The 23,057-nt window shown below is 35.1% G+C and overlaps 2 protein-coding genes across 3 annotated transcripts; one reads left to right on the top strand and one right to left on the bottom strand.

The window, feature by feature from the left end:
* Positions 1 to 1,341: 1,341 nt before the first annotated feature.
* LOC111382230 (protein EARLY FLOWERING 3-like) lies at positions 1,342 to 13,660 on the top strand. The gene is made up of 4 exons (XM_023006134.1): positions 1,342 to 1,436; positions 1,555 to 2,410; positions 12,240 to 12,291; positions 12,417 to 13,660. The coding sequence occupies exons 2-4, from the start codon at positions 1,857 to 1,859 to the stop codon at positions 13,425 to 13,427; spliced, it is 1,617 nt and encodes a 538-aa protein (XP_022861902.1). The 5' UTR covers positions 1,342 to 1,436; positions 1,555 to 1,856; the 3' UTR covers positions 13,428 to 13,660.
* A 169-nt stretch (positions 13,661 to 13,829) lies between these two features.
* Positions 13,830 to 20,474, bottom strand: LOC111382229 (clathrin interactor EPSIN 1-like). Of its 2 annotated transcripts, none has more exons than XM_023006132.1 (12): positions 20,285 to 20,474; positions 20,158 to 20,205; positions 20,003 to 20,054; positions 19,198 to 19,277; positions 18,986 to 19,064; positions 18,695 to 18,778; positions 18,429 to 18,574; positions 18,111 to 18,323; positions 17,561 to 17,724; positions 17,002 to 17,195; positions 14,799 to 15,183; positions 13,830 to 14,239 (listed from the first exon to the last, which is right to left on the bottom strand). In XM_023006132.1, the coding sequence occupies exons 2-12, from the start codon at positions 20,196 to 20,198 to the stop codon at positions 14,019 to 14,021; spliced, it is 1,659 nt and encodes a 552-aa protein (XP_022861900.1). In that variant the 5' UTR covers positions 20,199 to 20,205; positions 20,285 to 20,474; the 3' UTR covers positions 13,830 to 14,018. The 2 variants fall into 2 exon arrangements, with proteins under 2 accessions (XP_022861900.1, XP_022861901.1); XM_023006133.1 differs by having other exon boundaries at positions 20,295 to 20,474.
* Between the last annotated feature and the right edge of the window lie 2,583 nt (positions 20,475 to 23,057).

The raw sequence follows: 23,057 nt of genomic DNA, 5'->3' as shown, positions 1-23,057 counted from the left end.
TTATCAAAATCTACTAAATATCTAATTTTAATTTCCACCAAACAGGTTATATATACTATATGTGAAAATACCGAAGATAAATGTAAAGGCATTCATTCGACATTCTTCCATCGTTACTTCTTCTCACTGTCCCTTTCTCTCTCTCTCATTGTTGGGTTCATGACCCAAATCCGATTGTTTTTTGGGAAAATATTGTTTCCATTATCCAATGCTCTTTTATTTGAGAAAATGTTATTTCCTTTATTCCACGCATTTTTATTTGAAAAATATTTTTCCTTTATTCCATGCATTTTTATTGAAATTTTTTTTCCTTTATTCCACATGATTTTTTTATCTTCTTTGTATTTTTGTGGTATTTTTAGGGTTTGGTGGGGTACGTCCCTATAAATACTACTCTTTTAACAAGTTTTGTATTACTAAAATATAGAATAATTGTGTAAGTACAGCTATTGTATTTGTTTTCTCTATAATAGTCAATTGAATAATATATTTCATTCCTTTGTTCTTTAGTTCTTTGCCTTGTTATCTTATTGTTTGTTTGCGATTCTATACTTCATATCGTATTATATATATTACCTCGATCCATTTTATTTCCCAACAAGTGGCACATAGCTATTGGTTGTGAATTGCTCGAGGTTTTTGTTATAGATGACAGTTATGGAGTATGAAATTCTCATTGTAGCAAGTGAAGATATGAGCTGTACTCGTGTAGATGGATTTGAATGATGTGTTGTTGGAATTTGACAAAATGGTCATAACTTGGATGATGGGGGAGAAACAACGGAATATATATTTTCCATAAACCTCATGTACCTCTTCACTTATTCCTTGGTGAATATTTTTCTTTTAAATTGTTGTCCTTACATATACAAGACGAAGAGTATTCATTGAGGACAGAAATAAATATTTTTTTTATTGTAAATCTATATTACTTCGTAATATATGTCAGCTTCTTTACGAATGCCACCTTCTCTATGCTTTTAATTTTCAAACATTATACACTTATTTTCGATGTTCTATTGCATATTAGCTAATACCACATTCTCAAATGAAAATATTGCCATCAAGAATCCAACACATTCAAAACATTAACAAAACTTTCAAAATACTCAAGCACGTGCATTGCACAGGCCAATGCTAGTTCTTAAAAAAAAAAAATCATTTAAAACCATATGAAAAGTATTTTTTATAATTTGATATTAATAGAAAGTAAAAAAGTTAGAGGCTACAGTGACGGGGCCTTTCGACAGGCCCAGTGACAAGGAGTTAAGGCTGCGTCACCTCAACTCCAAATCTGAAGGCCCTGTTTATTCCGCACCAAAAAGTTAAGAATTCATTTACAAAATTATATTGGAAGGACATGACATTGGAATCGAATTTATCCAAATTTGGTCCACAAAGAATCGACCTTTTGCTCACTTTCGCGTTTTCGTTCGGTCTCTCTTGATCCCTTTTTGCCCATCATTTCTTTGATCCCTTTTACTTCCAATTATATGGATAACACATTGATTAATTCAATCTAATTTTTTTTGGTTTTTTATTTTTTGTATCGAGGAAAAAACAGGAATCAATGTTGGTGGGGAATCTGGCTTTACTACGAGCGCGTTTGCTTCTCTCTTTTTTGAGCGAGAAAGTATAATGTTTATTTTTTCGGAATTCAATCTGTGGCAAATGATATGATATGATCTGAGTGTTCGATATTTTTAAGTACAGTTTCTTATAGATTCCCTCAATTTTTGGGGGAAAACATACTTAACATTTGAAATCTGGAACATTGGATTTCCTGGTGATTTATATGAAATTGTTCGAGATTCTGAAGAATTGAAGAAAGCGGTTTCTAATAGATAGGAGTGAAGATGAAGAGAGGCAAAGATGAGGAGAACATTATTCGGCCCATGTTTCCAAGGCTCCATGTGAATGATGCAGAAAAAGGAGGACCAAGAGCTCCTCCAAGAAACAAAATGGCCCTTTATGAGCAGCTTAGTATTCCTTCACAGAGATTTAGGCATGGAGTTTTGCCCCCCAACACCACAAATGCCATTTCCCATTCAGTACCTTCTGCTTCTTCATCAATCGATAAGACGGTTGAACCAAGAGATGATCCTGCTAATGTTATTGACCGATCAAAGGCTGGTCACATTGTGCGGCCAATGCTCTGTTCCGAGCCACAGTATTCCACTGGTGTGCATGGTAATGGGGTTTTGAGGGATCATAGTGTAGCCATGGATAAAGAAAATAATTCTACTTCGAAAAGGGATTTTCCATCAGAACATAATACGGTGCATGATGTGAGAAAAGTTATGGATTCTTGTGAAGACAGGTTGTGTTCTGAACAGAATATATCGCCTGATGATGTTGTGAGAGTGATAAATCAGAAACATTTTTTGAAAGCTAGAAGAGCTATTGTCAAGTAAGTTCTAAAGCTTATCCATAACTCTTGCTATATGGAGAATTTTGTTGGGAAAAATTGAGTGATTTGTGTATAGATTTATTTAATAATTAACACAATAAAATAATAAATACAATTCAAGAATAATATAACATAAAATATTGAAGAGATTTAGAAAAAGCTTTGGGAGTCACGTTGAGAACGCTGTCCTAAAGTTGTGTTCCTTCCCTTCGTGCGGGTTCTTTCAACACTACACGATTCCAAAATAAAACTTCCATGAGCACGACCGTAGAGAGATAAGTGAACGAGTTTCTTGTCGAATTGCCAAAATAGTATGAATATAAAATAAATTTGTAGAGAAAGCAATACTTCAACTTGTTATCTCAAATTATAGAATGACTCTTTTTTATAGTATAAACTTTAACCTCACAATAATGAGAATTATCCTAATTAAAATATAAGTTTCATAGTCCTTTAATTTTATGTTAAAACTAAAATTAAAAGATTTTAACTTGAAAGTTGAAACTTACCACAAATTATAATATGGGCTTGTTTGAGCCACATTATTTTGAAAAAAAAATACATTTTTTAATAGTAATTTGACATCATTTCAACCACACATTCTTCAATAAAATAATATTACACGCAAATATAAAATTTTTCCTTATTTTTTAACCACACATTTCCCATTGATTTGATATGAATAATGCATTTTTTCCCCTAGAATGTGGCTCAAACATGGGCTATGTATGTTACACTTTATTAATTCAATTTTGTATTAAATTGAAATTAAAATAAAACAACAAATTATTAATTTGAAAAGTTAAAACTTAAATTAAATATTTTCCAACAAATTTTAACTGAAGTTTCATGCTGATCACATTTATTATGCAAAATTCTATTTTATTTTTCTGCTGCCATAAATTGTCTTGTAATAATGTGGCCTGTTGAGAAGTAGAAGGCCTTGTTTTTGTAAGAAGACGTGCATTAACTGATATGGAGCCATAAGTAACTGATTGTTCAATTGTTCATCTTGACATATGCTAGTAGTTGTAATGATGATGTGTTGATACCACTGTTGTAAAAGACGACGCAGAAATGCCAAGCCAATTGGCTTGGCAATGCGCTCCTAAGCTCACATAATTATCTCTCTTTTTTATTTTTATTTTTTTATTTTTTTACAACTCTTCTATGTTAAAACTTAAATGTTGATTTCTTCACTTCGTCGGTTCTAAATTCAAAATAGCTGCTTGAAGCCTTGAACGAAGGAAATCTTTCAAAAATTCCTATTTATTTACTATTTAATATTTACACTTGGAACTTAACTTTTTGTTGAAGACTTTGAAAAAATGTATAAATTTCCTATAAATTTGTTTTAGATTTTTGGTAGGTATTATTTTTAATTATTAAACGATTTTTTTATTTTAAAAATTAAAATAAGAAAATGCCAACCTCGCCTAATCCATTGCTTGGTTTTTACACATTACGTCTTTTAGAACACTAGTTGATACCATGTATTTGTCTACTTAATATAAAATGTTAATATCCGGAGATAGTTGAGAGCAGGAAATTAAAGGATTGAAATATTAATGAGGATCCTCAAAGTTTTTCTCTTTTTCTTTTTGTCCCCCCTTCCCCTGGATAGGTGTTTCATACCACTTTTCCTGGTTTGCATGCTGATCATGATTTTTCAGAAAAAGTGGGACTATGTTAGAATTTGAGACCTTATGCGCTTTGGAAAGTACTTGCATCAGCCCTTGTGAAAAGACTAAAACACACTCAACAGTAAAAATAATTAATTCCATAATATTAAAATTCAGGAGCTTCTTCAAAAATGCCTAATTTTTTTATCCTAATATCATATGTTTACTCCAAATCCTCCCGTGCACAGTACTGAATTGCGCTTTTTAACCACAAGTTCTGCATCAGGCCTTTGAATTATACTCATTTCTGTAATTTATTTTCTTGATTAGTAGCTGAACTGTATTCCCATATGGAAATATGGCGGCCTTTCCATTACTCTGATTATGAGATTGGTCCATGTTTATTTTGATGCACTTGTATCTATGTTCTTTTTTGGATAAAATTATAAGCAGCTGGGCCTGAAATTATAATGTGATAAAAATGAGGGTGGATAATTGGATAGTAGTTGTGGTGTGGGTTCTATGAAATGCATGATTAAAATTAATTTTTGACTTTGACTATTAAATTATATTGTTACCCGAACTCATTATAAATTGTTTTGGAATACGTGCTTGGTCATTATAGGGGAAAAAACATTACTAATATATTGTTGCTATCTATGACTGTTATCAAATACAATTAGTGGATGAAGATCCAGCATAACTTCAAATGAACACTACGCAGAAACCTTTCACTTCTTTTAGTAATTGTGATTCCCATCCATGTCATAGTCTTTTCGATACTTGTGCTTTCACATTATTTCTTTGCTCACTTGATTGTTTTCTATGTGGCTACTAGCTGACAAATTTGTTTACTGGTTTGTTTGGGGTAAGCAATATTGTCAAGTGTGTTGTCTCCAGATCTTAAAATTTATGATATTGGATAAATTGATTTGCTGGAGGATGGGCATTAAACATCTTGTATGGTTTGAGAGCCTGATAATGTTTGTAGAGATTTGATCTATGAGAACTTACTATTAGGAAGTTTTTATACAAATTCGTTGGAGAAGGTTTGTGCTTCAGATTGGAATATCATGTTGGCTCCTCTAGTTGCACAGTAGGGAATCTGAGCAGTTTTCTGTTCCGTGGATTCTGTCTTGTTTGTCTTCTAACAACTTGTGACTGGTTTAGTTGTTGAAGTTAACAGCGAGCTTTATTTGTAGGATGTGAGGATGTTTTAGAGCATATGATTGGCTAAGCATTAAAAACTTACGTGTAAGTTAATAAGTAAGTTTTAATATAAGTTGTGTTGCACAGACACTTAAACTAGACTAGACTGGTGTGTCTGTGTTGGACACATATCCAAAGCTGACATTTCTCAGAAACCTTTCTATTGTCATTTTTCTTTCTTTTTTTTAATAATATTTTTAACTTTTAATTTTTTTAAATGATAAATAAGTACTCATATTTAAAATATTTCAAGAAGAAAAAAATTAATAACAAGTATAAACTAAATTTATGCTATATAAATGAAGAGTTTAAAGAATTTAATCAACGATCGGTGACATACTTTTTTTGAAAAATTGCGTGTCAGACGCGTGTCTGTATCAATGCATCATAGAAAATAAGTAACTTATTTTGAAAGTAAAGTTAGAGTTGCTATCAGAATAAATAATTTTTTTCTTGAATATATTATCAAAACATGTTTGGAAGTTGGAGCAAAGTAACTTTTAATAAATTTAAGAGGTGATGTAGTCTAATTTGAGAAGATGGGATATTCACATTATTTGAAAGTAGGTGGGTTTACTGTTGCAGAATCTAAGGGTTTATTCAAACTGAGCATTTTCATTTCTTCAGAGGCCCTTGATGTCATTCGGCAGTGACAGGAATTTTGCTTGATAAATCTTTGGTATTTATTGCTTCAATATATATAGAATATTACAAAGAAAATTAAGGAAATAATACAAAATCAAAAATCCCTGATTCTATAGTAACTACCAATTCTATACATGGAAGCCTCTAATTAGTGTTAAATACTCTAATACACACTCTCAAATTGATGCTGATAAGTCCACGAGCATCAATTTGTTGACTAGAAAATTATGATGGAGACGCGTTCAAGGACTTGGTGAAAATATCTGCTATCCGTTGAGCCGTGAAAACATGGGGAAGAGCAATGACGTTGGAATTATAGGCCTCCTGAATGTAATGACAATCTACTTCAATATGTTTGGTACGTTCATGATATAGTGGATTGCTGCAATTTGAATAATACTAATGTTGTCACCATGAAGGGGCGTAGGCTGTAATTGGGAAACTCCAAGTTCAACTAGCAGACCTCGCAACCACACAATCTCGGAACTTGCAGTTGACGTGGCGCGATATTCAGCCTTGGTGGAGGACTTAGAAAAACAATTGTTTCTTACATTTCCAAGAAATAAGAGCACCACCTATAAAGATACACCATCCAGTCATAGATCGACGAGAATCAAGGTAACCAGTCTAGTCAGTATTACTATAAGCAGTGAGCTCAAGAGATGTCCCCCCCCCCCGAAAAGAATAGGCCATGATGAGGAGTTCCAATAAGATATCAAATAATGCAACGGACTGCTACCAAATGGAGATGACGAGGAGTATTCATAAATTTGTTGACAGTATGCACTACAAAGGAGATATCTTAGTGAGATAGATGAGACTCTCCACCAGCTTTCAATATAGAGTAGGGTCTGAAAGAATATCGCCTTCATCTTTCGGATATTTAACATTAAGTTCCAACGGAGTATCAACTGAGGAGGCTTTAGATAAATCTGCTAATCGAATCAAGTCTTGAATATATTTGTGTTGGTTTAAGAAGATACCATGTGGGGCAGAGTGAACCTCCAAGCCAAGGAAATAAGTAAGCTGCCCAAGGTCTTTCATATAAAAAACCAAGTGAAGATGTTGCTGAAGTTTTTTAATAAGGATGTTGTCAGATCTAGAGATAATAATATCATCAACACATACTAACAAGAAAACAACTTATGAAGGAACAAAAAGGCATCGTACTGACTTTGGAGAAAGGAGAAATCCAAGAGAGTGCGGCGAAACTTATCAAATCATGCTCGAGGAGCTTGCTTAAGGCCATACAAAGATCGTTTTAGCTTACATACATAGTGAGCTGAGGGAAGAGGCATACCAGATGGAAGTTTCATATAAATTTCTTCCTTGAGATCACCCTGTAAAAATGCGTTCTTGACATCCATTTGGTGTAAAGACCAAGATCGAGATGCAGCAAGTGATAACAAGAGACGAAAAAGTAGTTATTTTAACAACGGGAGCAAATGTCTCATTGTAATCAATTCCATATTCCTGATGATTACCCAAGGCAACCAACCGAGCCTTGTAGCGTTCAAGAGAACCATCTGATCGAAGCTTCACTGAATATACCCATTTACCATCAATGGGTTTCACAGACTGTGGACAGGGCACAATATCCCAAGTTTGGTTGGCCGAGAGGGCCTCAAGTTCTGCATTCATTGCCTGCTGCCAACACTCTTGTTCCATAGCCTATCTATAGGAGGAGGGAATAGTAATTGAGTTAAGGGTAGCTGACATAGAGCTATGAGAGGAGAAACTATACCTATTTGGTGGTCGATGAACACGAGAAGAGCCATGGAGAGTGTTAGGAGGTGAATGATCATCTGGTGAAGGATCTCATGTCGTGAGTGGAAAATCATGGAGACTTGGAGGGACAGTCGTCGGAGGGAGAAGGTCGAGATCAGTGATCAGTGCTACCTGCTTTCGAGAGTAAATGAGACCGGGCTTGTATCGAGAGAATTCTGTAGGAAAGTTGGGCAAGGCAGAGCACACAGGAGGAAAAATAACAGTGTCTTGAGTAAAGAAAGATTGTTTTTCAAAGAAGACAACATTACGAGAGATCCTAAGGCAATGTGACTATATCCCAGAAAAGCACACCTAACAGATTAAGGTGTGAGTTTCGTTCTTTCATGTGATAGTAAATGAACAAAACAAACATACCCAAAAGTCCGTAAATGAGAGTATGTAGGATGATGACCAAAGAGCTTATAAAATGGAAAAACATTATTGAGAGTGGGAGATGGCAACCGATTAATGAGATGCACAGCGGTAGACAAAGCTTCAAACCAAAAACGAGAAGGAATCGAAGACTTAATTAGAAGAGCTCTAAAAATGTCAAGAAGGTCGATTCCGCCACCCCATTTTGTTAAGGAGTAGAAGGACAAGATCGCTAAGAAATAATACCCTTGGTCTGTAGGAATGTGTGAAACTCATTAGACATATATTCGCCTCCCGAATTAGATTGTAAGATCTTGATGGAGGAGGAGAATTGGTTGTCAATGAGGGCAAGTAAAGTTTGAAAAACTGAGAAAACTTCACTTTTTGCACGGAGAAAATAAACCCATGTGAAACGACTATAGTCATCAATAAAGGTAACAAAATATTTATAATGGACATGAGGTACCACAGGTGCAATACCCCATACATCACTATGAACAATGTCAAAAAGATGCAACGCATGAGAACCATGAGAAGGGAAAGGCAAAACTTGACTCTTTGCAAGTTTACATGAAGCACAATCAACAGGTATAGAAGAAATCGAAACAGGAGTTTTATTACCAAGCAAACCAAAGTTTAACAAATATTGCAATACATTAGAGTTGGGATGTCCCAATTTTTATGCTAGTCAAATATGTCAAAAATAGCAGAATAACAAACGGAAGGAAAAATTGAAACTGGCTTCGGTGTGATAGGAAATAGACGTCCCTCCTTAGGCCCCCTTCATGATCATCTTTCCGGACACTTGATCCTACACAGCACAACCAGAAGAAGAAAAGACAGTACAATTGTTATCAACAAGTTGACCAACAGAAATAAGATTAGTGGATAATTTTGGAGATACTAAAATATTAGGCAAATTATTACCATCTGCAGTATGTATATTGAGGGGTCCAATGTATGGCTTGATGTTACTAAGTAATAGAGGATCATGGGTCATATGATTAGATGCACCCGAATCTAATAACCAAGGAAAACAAGTAGTTGGCGGCTTACCTGAGACACGTAAGGTAGACAAAGCAGAAATGACCATTTGCTGGATCATCTCTGGAGTGACGGAGCTCTGGGTAGGACTAAGAGAGGCTGAAACTTGAGTGGTAGCGGCAAAATTAGAGGCTAAAGTGGTAGCGGCAATATGACCTACTCCTGGAGGGCGAATAGGACACTCCTTAATCACATGTCTAGCTTTTTTGCAATAATTGCATACCTTCTTAGGACATTGAAGAGCCATGTGACCAAATCCCTTACAACTGTAACACTGCACACCAGACATACCCCGAGACCTGTATTTCCCTTGAGCAGCATATGCAACAGGGATTGGTTCTACTTGATTCTGTTGTTGCTCTAAAGAAGCACGAGTGATAAGTCGCTGCTCTTCCCTTAATAACTCACTCAAACAGCCATCCAAAGTTGGAAGAGATTCACGGTTCATAAGACTGGATCGAATAGGTTCACATTCGGCTCGCAACTTCATGAGAAATTGATCCTTCTTTGTAACTTCATACACAACTTGTACTGCCTCCAAACTATCAGATGAAACTGAAGCATAGATGATATTCATGTACTCGGCCCACAGATTGGAGAATCTAGAATAAAACTCTTCAATAGATCGAGAATCTTGAGAAAAATTTGCCAATTCAAATTCTAATTGAAGTCGTCGAGCATTGTTGCTTTGAGTGTAGACTTTCTTCAAAAATTCCCACATAGCAGGAGAAGACTTGTAAGGCCTGAGATTAAGAGCAATCTAAGCATCAACGGATCCAATAATCCAGGTCATAATCCTGGAATCTTTGGATTTCCAGGCAAGGTACTTCTCCTTTTCCTTCTCTTGATCAGGAGGTGGAAGACTACCATCAATGTATCTCACAAATCACCTTTGCCCTTGACCAATAATTGAAAATGAAATGCCCATGAAAAATAATTCTTTCCAATAAAACGAATGCAAACAGATTCATTCTTTTCAGTTGACATGAGTGAATTGTGTATAATCCAACCAATAATCCCAATTTAACATAATAAATTTTGCCCAATCCAAAGAATTCAGGCTAATTAATAATTAATCAAAATAATAGTCTAACACACTACAAAAAATAATAGTCTGAATCAATAAAAGGTAGCTTCCAATTTAAATCAATACAAGCCCAACACAATGGCCCACTGACAAACCAAAGCAAAGACCAACCAAGAACAGACGCGATGGAAGCGACAACGCGGACGACCGAAGAAGAAAGAACTTGGACCAACCTTACAGATGCACCGCAACAACCTAAAAAATGCGCAAGAGTCTAGAAATACACCAAATTGAAAAATAAGCAGACCACCGGAGCACACTGAAGACGCCGACTATGAGAAAACCAGGTGGTGTTGATTATGAACAATCAATCGACCGCCGAAAAACCAAAAGGCGACCACCGTGATGTGATGTCTTACTATGAAGAACCAAGAACCGATTGCTGCCTGAGCAAGAAAAAACATAGCCCACACCTCGACCACATGCACGAGAGAGGTTAGGGCTCTGATACCATGACAGTAATTTTGCTCAATAAATCTTCGGTATGTATTGCTTCAATATATATAGAATATTACAAAGAAAATTAAGGAAAGAATACAAAATCAAAAATCCCTGATTCTATGGTAACTACTAATTTTATACATGGAAACCTCTAATTAGCGTTAAATACTCTAATATGCAGAAGATCACCTTTTTTGTAGCCGGACAAAATGGTGTATAGAAATTTGGGTTGAGGTGAGTTGTCTTGTGGTGGACCATTTCCTTTGTGCTTTTGATTGTTCTGGGATTCTGCCTCCAACTCTTTTTCTATTGTAGAGGATCTGGCACCTACATTTCTGGTCTGGTGTTTGGAGAGCGAAGGGCACCGGAAAATGTTTCAATTTTTGTTTCTTGACAGAGAAGCAAAGAATCTAATATATATATATATATTTTTTCATCTGAGATCAGTTGAAGTGTGGGGAAGGAGGCACATTATGTAAAGTCGTTAGTGTGGAGAAAAACTGGGTTGTGGTAGATAACCTTTTCTTGTAGATTAACTTTTTTTTTTTTTAATTGACCGCATTTAATGGATCTTTATGAAAGTAGAAAACAATGAGACGTCGATGGTTCTTCATTGACCATGTATGAATGGCTATTTTATCGATTTAAGTAATGTATTGTGTTTAGCTTTACAAGTCATCATCGTTATATCCTTAGCTTGAAAGTTATTAATGTGATCTACGTTCCCATTATGCCCTTGTTTGAGCCCCATTTTTGGGGAAGAATGAATTTCTGAATAGTGTATTGATGGAAAATATGTGGTTAAAAAATAATAAAAAGTTTTGGATTTGCATGTAATATTATTTTATTGAAGAATGTGTGGTTGAAATGATGTCAAAACGCTGTTGAAAAATGCATTTTTCCAAAAGAATGGGGCTCAAACAAGGCTATATTTGTCTTTCTTTTATATAGTGTTATAGTGTGAATCATTTAGCAGAGACTTAAGTTGCTATAAAGATTCTAGCTATATCCACATTCACAAGAAAGAAATTCCGAGAATTGATGCAATGTTGGGAGGTGGTTTTTCTTGTACATCGGGATTGTTGTTGAGCTGAGACTTTCATAAATTGACTTCCTCTTTTCTTCTTTCTGCCTTTTCAGAAATTATCGTTGTAGAAACAGTTTCTAGTGATGTTATGAGTAAACACGCATTGATATAATTCCACATAGGCAAACATCGACCACTCTTTTGCATAATGTTGCAATATTTTTTGGACTACTGAAGACTATATCTTTATAAATGTGTCTCCAAATCTAATAGTTTATGCTTTTAGGCAATGTAGTTCGATATAATATTAGAGCTGACAAAGGTTATGGGATTAAGTCTTGTCTCACCCATTTATAAAAATTATGAGACTAAAATTATGCATGTGTCAGGCCTTTGATGGAAAATAAATTTAGCCTGCATGACAAGGGTATATTGAAGACTATATTTAATAAAAAAATGTGCCTTGTCTCTAACCTTGGAAGCTTTTGGATGAGGTGGTTTTCCATTTAGAGGATCCTCTTCCTGAGAGAAGTGGCACATCTTATTCTTTGTTTCTGCGTAACATGATTCTTTCCTACTGCGTGTATTTAACCCTGTTTTTCTCATTCTTTACAGTCAACAAAGAATTTTTGCAGTTCAAGTATTCGAGTTGCATAGATTGATCAAGGTGAGAATTCAATTTAAGTAGATTTGAGCATCAATGTGGTGTAATGAAGTCTTTTTTATTTTTCTGTACCTTCTGCTTAGAAATTGATTAAGCTTTTGTGGGGGATAATCTCTCATTTGTATCAGGTTCAGAGATTGATTGCGGGGTTGCCACATATTTTGGTTGAGGACGCTTCTTATTTCAGCAAACCTGTAAAGGCTTCGCCTTCAAAGAAACTCCCATTCGACCATGTTCTTAAAGCACTTCCAGGTGTTTTCAAGAACAAAGTTGACTCCGAGAAGCCAGATTATACAGTTGAATGCTCGATCGAAAATACAGTGGGGAAGGCATCTCTCTCTCCCATGCAAAGTGGTGTGCCACCTTCAAACGGTCAACCACTTTCTAAAAATCCTCCGGCACCATCCATTAGTAATAATCCCAATGCTGGAACGTGGTGTTTCAATCCTCCACCCAGGCAACAGTGGTTAATTCCAGTGATGTCTCCTTCTGAAGGACTAGTGTACAAGCCATATCCCGGACCCGAGTTTGTGGGCCCTGTCTATGGACCTCCGGGATCAACTCCGGTGATGGGTAATCTCTCAACTCCTGCACACGGAGTCCCGACCCCACATCATCAGTATCAGTTACCTTCCTTTCCTCCGGCTGAACCTGCTAGTTACTTCCCTCCATACGGCATGCCCATGATGAATCCGGCCTTTTCAGGTTCGTCCGTGGATCAAATGAACCCCTTAGCCACACCGGATAAATTATCAGCCGAGGAAGCCAATTTCAGTGCCCAACATCAGAACTCATTTAATAATCCAAGCCAGACGAGCAAATCCCGTCCAGATGTTCCAAGGTTGCATGCATGTAAGGACGGTGAATTACAAGGTAGCACTGCAAGTAGTCCGAGTGGGAGATTGCAAGATAGTGGGGCTGGTAGCACAGTTAAAAAACAAAATGCTCGTCCACTTTTCGCTGCGTTTCGTGCTATTGACATCCCGGATTCTGGTCCTAAGCCTCCTGAGCTGGAGCACCCTGCACGAGTTATCAAGGTTGTGCCTCACAATGCCAGGTCTGCTACTGAATCTGCTGCTCGAATCTTTCAAATTATACAGGAAGAGAAAAAGGCAAGATTCGACATAGCCGGTGGATAATGAGTTGCAAGGACGCTGATTTGGTGTCTTCAATTCTGCAACTGATAATTGTTACCTGTTCTGTAGATATTGTTGGCATTATTGCATCATATCAGTTTTAGTTCATAAAAATAATACGTCCTTGGGGATATAACTTGTATGACTAAGCGTTTGACACTAAAATTAGTCATTTATTTACTATGGTCAATGGTGGAGAGATAGAATCCAAGATCCTTGTTGGATTTTGTAGTCTGTGGAGACGTGTTTGGTAAAATAAGTAGTTTTTTGTTTCCAAAAACATATTTAGATAGGATAGTTTATATGAGTCCTAAATTATTCTTAGTTTAGCCAAACATGCACAACCGGCTACATTCCAGCAGTACAGCCAAGAATTTTGATGGTATAATTTTTCTTAAGAGGTAATTATCTTTCAAATCTCCAAGCTTTTCAATCATATATAGATTATAAGAAAATCTTTAATATTGGGTAATAGGCACAATTTCGACCCCTTTCTTGTTTACACAAGCAATTCAAGACACCTCAATTCAGTTCCTGGTAAAGTTCACGAAAGAATGCTGAATGGAAAATTGGACAATACAATAGAAAATGAACTCATTTCTGAAAGCTGCTGAATTCGTATTGTTGGCTGCCTAGGTTTGAGAAGAAGTCGTCCCCGCCTGTTGATGTAGATATAAACCCGGATTTACCAAGTCCAGATCCACTACCCATGGCTCGACCCATGTTAAATGAAGTTATAGGTCCTTTGTCCTTCTCTTCTGATCCATCGGTCAACCCACCGACAATGCCAACATCTGCTAAGTTAATCTTCTTGGCTGCAAGAATGCGGTATAATACAGAAATCAAGAACTTGTCGGGATAGTTATCTAGTCATGGTATAAATACCAAACTTTTTACAAGTATTAATACTGCTAAAATATAAGCTTCTTGTGCTCTAGCCAAGCTTAAGAAGTTTGCATTTTATGGGCATGTTTGACGTAAGATTTTTTAGAATAGATTTTGTAAAAAAAGCATATTTTGGGAGAATGTGTGGTTAAAAATGTTTTTAAATATAGGTACCAATCATAGGTGAAGTTCTAAAAGTAACTTATCTCGTTATTGGTGAAATATGGAAACTCGTAAGCAACTTATTTTGACACATTAATCCAAAAACTATTTTGGTAAAGGTAACCATTTTTTTATTTTTTTTTTAACTGAAGCGAGGAAAATGTAAGTTCTTCAATCATTTTTGAAGACAAGTTATTAAAAAATAACCCTACTTTTAAGCTTAGCCAAACATGAGTGAAGAAAAGCATGGTGTTGATACAATGTGCAGGTAATGCATAGTAACCGCTTCAACAAACTAAATTCTTAAAGCCAGCATGGAAAACTTACGTGCAGATATATTTAGATCAATTATTCCACGACTCAAAGAATCAGCCCATATTCCCGATTTAACTTGAAATGAATCCTTCTTGGGCACAGGCTTGGTCTCAATTGAAGTTCCATTCCCATTTGCATTGCTTCCATCATTAGAAGAGTGTTCGGTAGATGCTGTTGATATAGGTACTGTAAGAGAAGTGAATGAGCCAAATGGGTCTGAATTATCAAAATTGTTCAGTGGTACAGCAGCAAATGGATCAAATATATTAGTAGTTGCATCAGATTTTGAAGCGTTGTTGTCAGGCTGTGGGGCAGGATCAGGTGCAGCAAAGAAATCGTATGCTGCAGAAACAGCGGGAAAAGGGGCAGGCTGGGGAGTAAATAGATCAACATTGCCCTGTACAAATCGGAAAAATGTCGAGAATTAGCAGGATCAAAGCAAGTACTTGAAAGAATGAAACAGACTCAGAAATTTTAAGTACTTTAGCTAAGCCTTCAAGCTAACTGACACCCACCGTTTCCAAAAATGATACAAATAAAGAATCTGCATAAGAATATAGGGTGAAAAACACATTTGGTCACTCATTTTATTTTCATGTTATTGATGGACATTCTTTTCTCTTTTAAAGCTTGATGCTCAGCTTTCCTTTCTGTTTCAATAACATCATTAAATCAGCTTCTGAAAATTAATGGATTGACTTACGTGGCAGATTTCCACATTGCAGTTTCCGACGTCCTTCGCTACGAGGTACTATTCTTAACTTTTTATAGTGGTGGTTGACTTGGTGATGTAAATGAAACTGAAAGGAAGTTGACTGACCAAGATGGAACAAAAAATCGGTGCCCAAAATAAAAATTTACCGGAAGTTGAGTGACTAACGATGTTTTTCATCCTAAGAATATCTGACTAAGCAATCCGACTCCCAGCATGAATGGAATCAGGGAGTCAATAAAGCAGCAGCAGGAAGAGGAGAATCTCATGTGTATATCAAAACACACTAGAAATACCACCAGAAGTGATAGGAGATTCCCAAATGTGCATGTAAATGAAGTCAAAAGAAAAAAGAAGGGTAAATTCCATATGCAGTAACTAACACGGTAACTATACTTCCCACTAGTGTCAATCGTACTTCGATTTTGTCCAATTGGGTAACTACATTTCAATTTGATTTCAACTGGGTATCCGTCCAATTCCATCACGTGGACAGTTTAAAATAGATGATGTGTCAGTTAATAAATGAAGTTGCCCCTTGTTCCATGTGTGATGACCATCATTTTTTTTATTGTCAAGCAATTTATTTTTGTTAACGGAATTGCCTTGAGTTACCTTAATTAAAATCAAATTAAAGTGTAGATACCCTATTGAAATTAAATTGAAGTGCTTTAGTCGATTTAACAAAATTGAAGTACAATTACACACTACTAGAGTGGAGCATACTTACTGAGAATGGAATTTACCCAGGAAAAAAAACTACAATGACAATCAGCCATCTGATAAAAGCAATAAACATTTTCCCAGGCCCCATAAAACCCTATATTTTCTAGCCAACACTAATCAGGATCTGAATAGAGGAACATTTGGGCAGTTTCCATTCTCTCCGTACAATTTACAAACATGATTTAAATGCAAATCTTTCTTAATTCAGAGTGCACAATAGCTACCTCCAGATCATAACTTCTATGCTTCTTTTCATTGCATTGCCTGTAGCAAGCACATTTCATTGGACTAGAATGACCTCAAGTGAAACCAGTTATACTCAAACAGATAAGTGTAAATTAAATAACCCTTCGGGTAAGAAGGGAGGTGAGGATAAAAGAACCTAAAAGAAACATATCATACACTGCACCCCAAAATATAAGGAAGGAAAAATAATAACAAGAAAGAAATAAAAAGGTTCACAGAAATAATTAACGATTGACGAGATTAGCAAATCCTGGGAATGAAGCCGGTCAATAAAATGCAAAAGTTCTTATGAAGGTTTTTCTACTCGAATCACACATGAATAAAAATATTAAAAGTTATACATAGTTGTTTCTTTTTAAAAAGAAAACCCAAAATTTTACTACGATGGGTTATACGACTCTGCATTTGCATAAATGATGTGTGCAATAAAACATAAGTATTACATGGTAGTTTCCATCAGCATAACTTTTGCATCTCAGATCAAATTAAGCAAAGGCCAAACTCATTTTTGGCTGCTGGTGGAGACCTTACCTGAGGCACAGGGGCTTTCCCTGATTCCGATTGGGGTGTTGCTGATACAAAATCAGCATCAGCAAATAAATCAACCTCTGACTTATCATTGTTCAAATCAGACTGAGCAGTTGGAACAGGTACTGGTGAATCCAAAAGATCGCCGATCAAATTTTGACCAAAAAGATCCACTTGGTTACTTCCAGCAGGAGTCTCTGTTCAACAAAAATTTCAAGGAAAAGTAAATTTCAAACCATCTATAAGAAATACTTTATTAGCTTCAGTAGTCTATAAGATCACAACACTGGGATGTAGTTACTATAGCATCTCTTGCAGAAAACTCATCATGGCACTGGAACTTTTAGAGTTTAACCATGCTAAGCAGAAGGCTCGGAGCTGCTTACGAATGGCATGGATCCTTCAATAACATCATTGGAATTTTCAGTTGTGTTATCATATATAGAAGTGGTGTGTGTATCAGATATAACTGGTTTTTTTCTTTGTTGAATACCCGGTCAGTAACCAAAAGTGAGCCTTTCTGAATGTGTTAAAAATGATAATACAAGTAAAGAATACTTACTAGAATTAGTCGTCCCACGTGGATCAAAATCATCAAAATCATCATCATCATAATTATTCGACGCTACACTTGAGCTTTGTGAAGCAGCTGCAGCATTTTTATCAGGCTTGCTAGTCATTTTTGAAGTTTTTGAAGCACCAACAGCTACAGTGTCTTGATCCTTGCTGCAAAAGGTTCGCAAAATTAGGAAGGCTAAGCAGTGCACAGAAATAACTTAAAACATCCACTTGTCAATCACACATGCACTTTGCAAGTTGAGCAAGGCCCCAAAAGAGATGCTAAATTTCGGATTAGTCTCAGTCCCATAAAACAAAAACCCATCAGTACTTATTGCTCCCGAGCATAGACAACAAAACGAAATTAAGTATATTCCAGGAATACTTTTTCAGCTATCACTGGTCAACAGGCAGAAAATAAATGGAAACTTCTGAACAAAAGAGGTATCAACTACACATGCACCAATAAAGTAGTCATAGTAGTTATAATATTCATAAAAAAAAAAAAAATGTCAGTAACTATACTGCATCTTAATGGAGGTCAAAATGCATACCTGCCATAGCGAGAAGGCTCTTTCTTTGATTTGGTAGTCTTCTCAAATTTATATTCATCATATTTATCCTTCTCTTTGTAACTATCCTGAGATGTATCATCATCTTTAGTATTGCCAAAACCTCCATATCGATCACTACTCTTTCTGCTACTGCTACTAAATGATGCTGTGCCTGACTTGTACGTTATTCCAGATGATGAAAGTCCAAAGTACCTGATAAGCGATGGGTAGGTAATTAGAACACGTTCAGCGCAATAATGAAATTTATAGACTTAAATCAATCAAAAATTATTTAGATCTGGAAAAGCATGAACTTACTTTTCACGATTGGCAGAAGCTTTGTTTCTAACTTCATGAATTTTGTCTTTGTTATTTAAAAGAGCCACAATTGTTTCTGCCTTTTTTCTCACATTAATTCCAAGATCCTTTCCAGTTGGCTCAACATACTCAAAACTTGCAAGAGACTGGACAAATAAAAGGCAAAACAGGCAGAAAACAATAAGAATTAAAATAAAGTATAACAAAAATCTTGCGCAATTGAAAAAATAAAAATAAAAAGAAATTTGGCAGAAATCAATACATACAGAGATCTGGAAAGTATGCTCTATTATATCATCGACTGAACGTTCGGATCCATGTGCTACCAGATACTCTATAACAGCCAGGGCCTGTCAATAGAAGTGGTTTAGTATAATTTTCCATGATCATTTCAGAGGTTACAGAATTTTAACATGGAGAGAATCCACTAGAAGGAACATGTCAAAAAAAAAAATAATAATAATAATAAATAAAAATAAAAAATTGAAAATTCCCTTTTAAATGTTCAGCTACCAGAATACAATAGATACACAGTAGCAAAGCAATCCTTTCACTACCTTGTAGACATAACGCCAATTCTTGCCAGTTTCAGTCAATCTTGTCCAGAGAACATTCATAACCATCTGGCATTCAGTGCTGCATATATCTTAACATATGAGCTATGTGACAGCAAAGCACGTCAGCTTATTCATAAATAAAGAAGTAGAATGAAGAAAATAAAAAGTTTCATAAAAACTGCAAGCACATCAATTAAGGAGTTAAAAATTACAATTTCTTTGTGGCCTGTGCTATCTCCGCCAATGCAGTACCATGAGGACCCCAAGGTTCATCATCCGTTGCATCCAAAACCTTAGTCAATTAGAAAAAGATCGTCAATGCATATCCATGCAGAACATTCCCAAAAGGACATAGCGAACTGACATAGATACATACAGATAAAAAATAATTTAATTCTTCCATGCATACAGATCCGTGGATAAGGAATAACATTTACTGCTTGATACTTAAACATTCTGCTGAAAAACTGTACTGAACAATCTGATCACGTTTCCAAGGGAACTATGACGTGTGCAATACATAAAATTTCGATCACGCATTTAATTGGTTTTCTCTAACTAAAATCCCATTAAAAGTTGTCTTCTCTATCTGTTCTGTGTGTCTTTGCAGGCCCCAATCACCATTCCTGAAGAGTTCAAAGCACTCTCTCAGACAAGACACTTGCTCCTGTAACACCAACTTCTTTTACTTTCGGCCACAGGTAGGATGAGAGAGGAAGGGGGGATGAAATTATCGTGTCAGTTATATAAAATATCAATGGCAAGAAAACTAGAGCGGTGAGTCTTTCCATGGCACCGTTGAGCATGCGGGGACAGTTTTCAGATAAAGAATTCCTTGAATCAGTTCTAAAATGTAGCTTCAGTAAATCGGATCAAACCTAGAACTTCACCTTCTAAGAAACCAAATTCATGCTATTACCGATCCAATAGATATATTAAAAAATTACGCGTCATGATAAATACAACATTCGTCAAAATTAAGCTACCAAATATGATTTATTCTTTTCCATTACTTACCTTCTGTTCGATCTCGGGAACCTTCAACACCTTCAAATTCACCTCCCTCTTTCTGAAAAAACCCAATCACACATAAACAAATAGACAAATTATATTACTAAATCTCGAGCCAAATAATATTAGATCTAAAAAAAAAAAAAAAAAAAATCCCTTACATTTCCCGAACCGTTTGATCAAACACCTTCATGAGATCCATCCTGGATCTGCCAAAACAGAATTTATCGGGGAAAAAAAAGATATCAAAATGCTAAATGCTATGGAGAATTCAGAATAGATCCATACATTAATTGACCTGGAATAAATGATTGGAATGGTTGAGATCACTAAAAGGAATGAAAGCGAATATCCGAAATAAGCGAGAGATTAAACAGATAAATGATTTTTGGCGTTTGAAAAAATTATGTGGATGAATAATGGAGGTGAAATGAGCAGCCGTAAATCCTCGTGTTTTATTGTTGCTTCTACTTTGGCGGTTTTACCCTCTTGTTTACAATTAATTTATAAGCAATTATAGCCGCTAAATGGTGTAGCTTAAAAAATTAATAAAAAATAAGTTAAAGTTAAATATTAATTTTAATCACATATATTTTATATGATCCGATTTTTAACTACACATTTTATTAACTTTTATCAAAATTTATTAAAAAATTATTTTTAAATTAGACCAAACAAGTGAATAATATAAACAACACAAAACTGAGTTGGTGTTAGTGGTGACTAGTGTCGTGACTTAAAAAAGGCAAAACCATAAAAATTCTTTTGATACCTTTTTTTGTTTCGTTTAAATCTTCGTACATTCTTTTTAACTTGTTTATAAGTATGGTGAAATTATAATTACCTCCAATGCACTTTTAGTTAAGTTGATGTGGGTAATCGACTAACATAGTGGCATTTCGGTACTTTTGATAAATTCATTTGAAGGAATTCGTTCAGAGATACTTGATTTGCGACATGGTTGTACTCGGAAAAATACAAAAAGAAAATTAGGAATACTATTGGAATTATAAAATAATAGAAATAAACATTACAATAAATAGAGTAATAATAAAAGATGGAAAATCTTGTTGTTAATGTAGTTGCGGTATTAGAAAGAATGAAACCTGTGTTGCACACAGTTTTCTTAAAATATATTCCTCCCTCCCAATCGTGCAAGAGCATTGGTAGCGTTTGTTTTTCTTGATGAAACGGTTGAAAGTAGTTGAATAACACATCGTCACTACTTTAGATAATATAAAAGTTCTTATACTTCTATTCTATCACCGAGCTAGAAAATAATTATCTAGCTCTCAAAGTTTGGTGTGTGGAATAACTAGGATGATGGAAGTTTCAGTTCTTATTAATTTTGTATTAAAACCAAAATTTTACATTATCCATTTGAGCTATACATTATAATAGCTATCAAAACTTCGTAACCACCAATTCAATGCAAAATTAACAAAAGAATTGAAATTTGAAATCAAAATCTTCTTGTTATGATTATTTGTTCACAATTCATTTTATTTTGATTTTTTTTTCCTAACAAATCCTCATATGAATGAAGTTAATAACAATGACTGACAGACGTGATGATAGAATCTAATGGTCAAAACCTGCATAGGATAGGTATGTATTATCATTTGAACTTTCAATTGTGTAAGTAGTTCACTTTACTAGTTGATTAGCAGACATGATGTCGTTGAACTATTATGTTATTTGTGTAAACGACGACACACTACACACAGGCTTCTTCCTATCACTAATCAATTCTCATAGTTATGTTTATTTTAACCATGAACATGTCCATGGTTTTCTAAGGAATTAAGCCCTTATAATTTCCTTTTGAAACGAGCCCACTTCTTTCTTATATAGTTGATTTCTTAATTAAAAGTAATCCGCATTACTCCATTTGGATATACCGACAAGATTTAAGCTTAGCTTATCATATATTCCTTACAAGTATTACTGTTTTCATCTTAGGAATGGACTGGGATAAATTCCTACAAGGATCCAGCATGATCTTCACAGTGAAGTAGTTCATTTGAATGTAGATCTTGAGATTTCCACTCGATTAGGTAGGGTTTTCAATGTATCGGTCTATTCTTTCATAGGCTTTTACCTTACATAGTTAATGGAGATAATTTCAGTAGAGATTAGTTGTCTAATGCTATTATGTCTTGGACGAATATGTTTTGACTTACCATTACACATGTTGCTCTGTGTCCTACCAATTGTAGATTTGGCTATTACAACATATGCATATTGTAAGTACATGCTTTGATCATCTTGGAATATCTTTTAAGAAACGGTGTAGCCATTCTACTTCTTTCCCTCGTTTATCTAGTGGGATAAATTCAAATTCCATTGTAGATCTGACTATAATAGTCTGTCTGGAGTATTTCAAGATACGGTTGCGCCTCCCATCGTGAACACATATCCAATAGTAGATCTCGAGTTTTTTATATCTCATATCAAGTTTGCATCACTATATCTTTCCAGAACATGTGGATATCCTGTATAATGTACCTCGGTATTCCTAAAATTGCCTTCAAACTATTCGTACACCTACTTGGTTTACTTACTGCATAGGCTATATAAAGTCTTATACAATTCATTAAGTACATTAGACTACCAATCAATCTAGAATACTCTATTTGAGAAATATTTTTTCCTTTATTTTTTTTATAGATGTACATTTATGTCTATTGGTGTTTTGACAATACCAGTGTCATCTTTACTAAAATTTTCAAGAATATTTTCAATATAATGTGATTGATTTTAAGACAAGTTCATCTGATGTTCTACAGATCTTTATTCCTAAGATAATTTCAGTCAATCCTATGTATAGACACAACATAACATATCCATTCTCGGCGTCTTTGATATAGACACATTTATCACATTCGTTGATTTTAAATCTGCTTGCCATCATACCACAGTCGAATTTTTCATGCCATTTTTTTGGTGTTTTTTTTAAATCATACAAGGATTTTATCAGTTTATAGACTTTCTTTTCTTGTCCAGGTACAATAAAACTCTTAAGTTGTTCCATGTAGATTTCTTCATTTAAATCTTCATT

This window comes from Olea europaea, unplaced genomic scaffold (genome assembly GCF_002742605.1).
Source record: "Olea europaea var. sylvestris unplaced genomic scaffold, O_europaea_v1 scaffold2451, whole genome shotgun sequence".
NCBI lineage: Eukaryota > Viridiplantae > Streptophyta > Magnoliopsida > Lamiales > Oleaceae > Olea > Olea europaea.
Note: the sequence above shows the minus strand (reverse complement) of the source record. Positions and strands in the feature narration are given on the sequence as shown.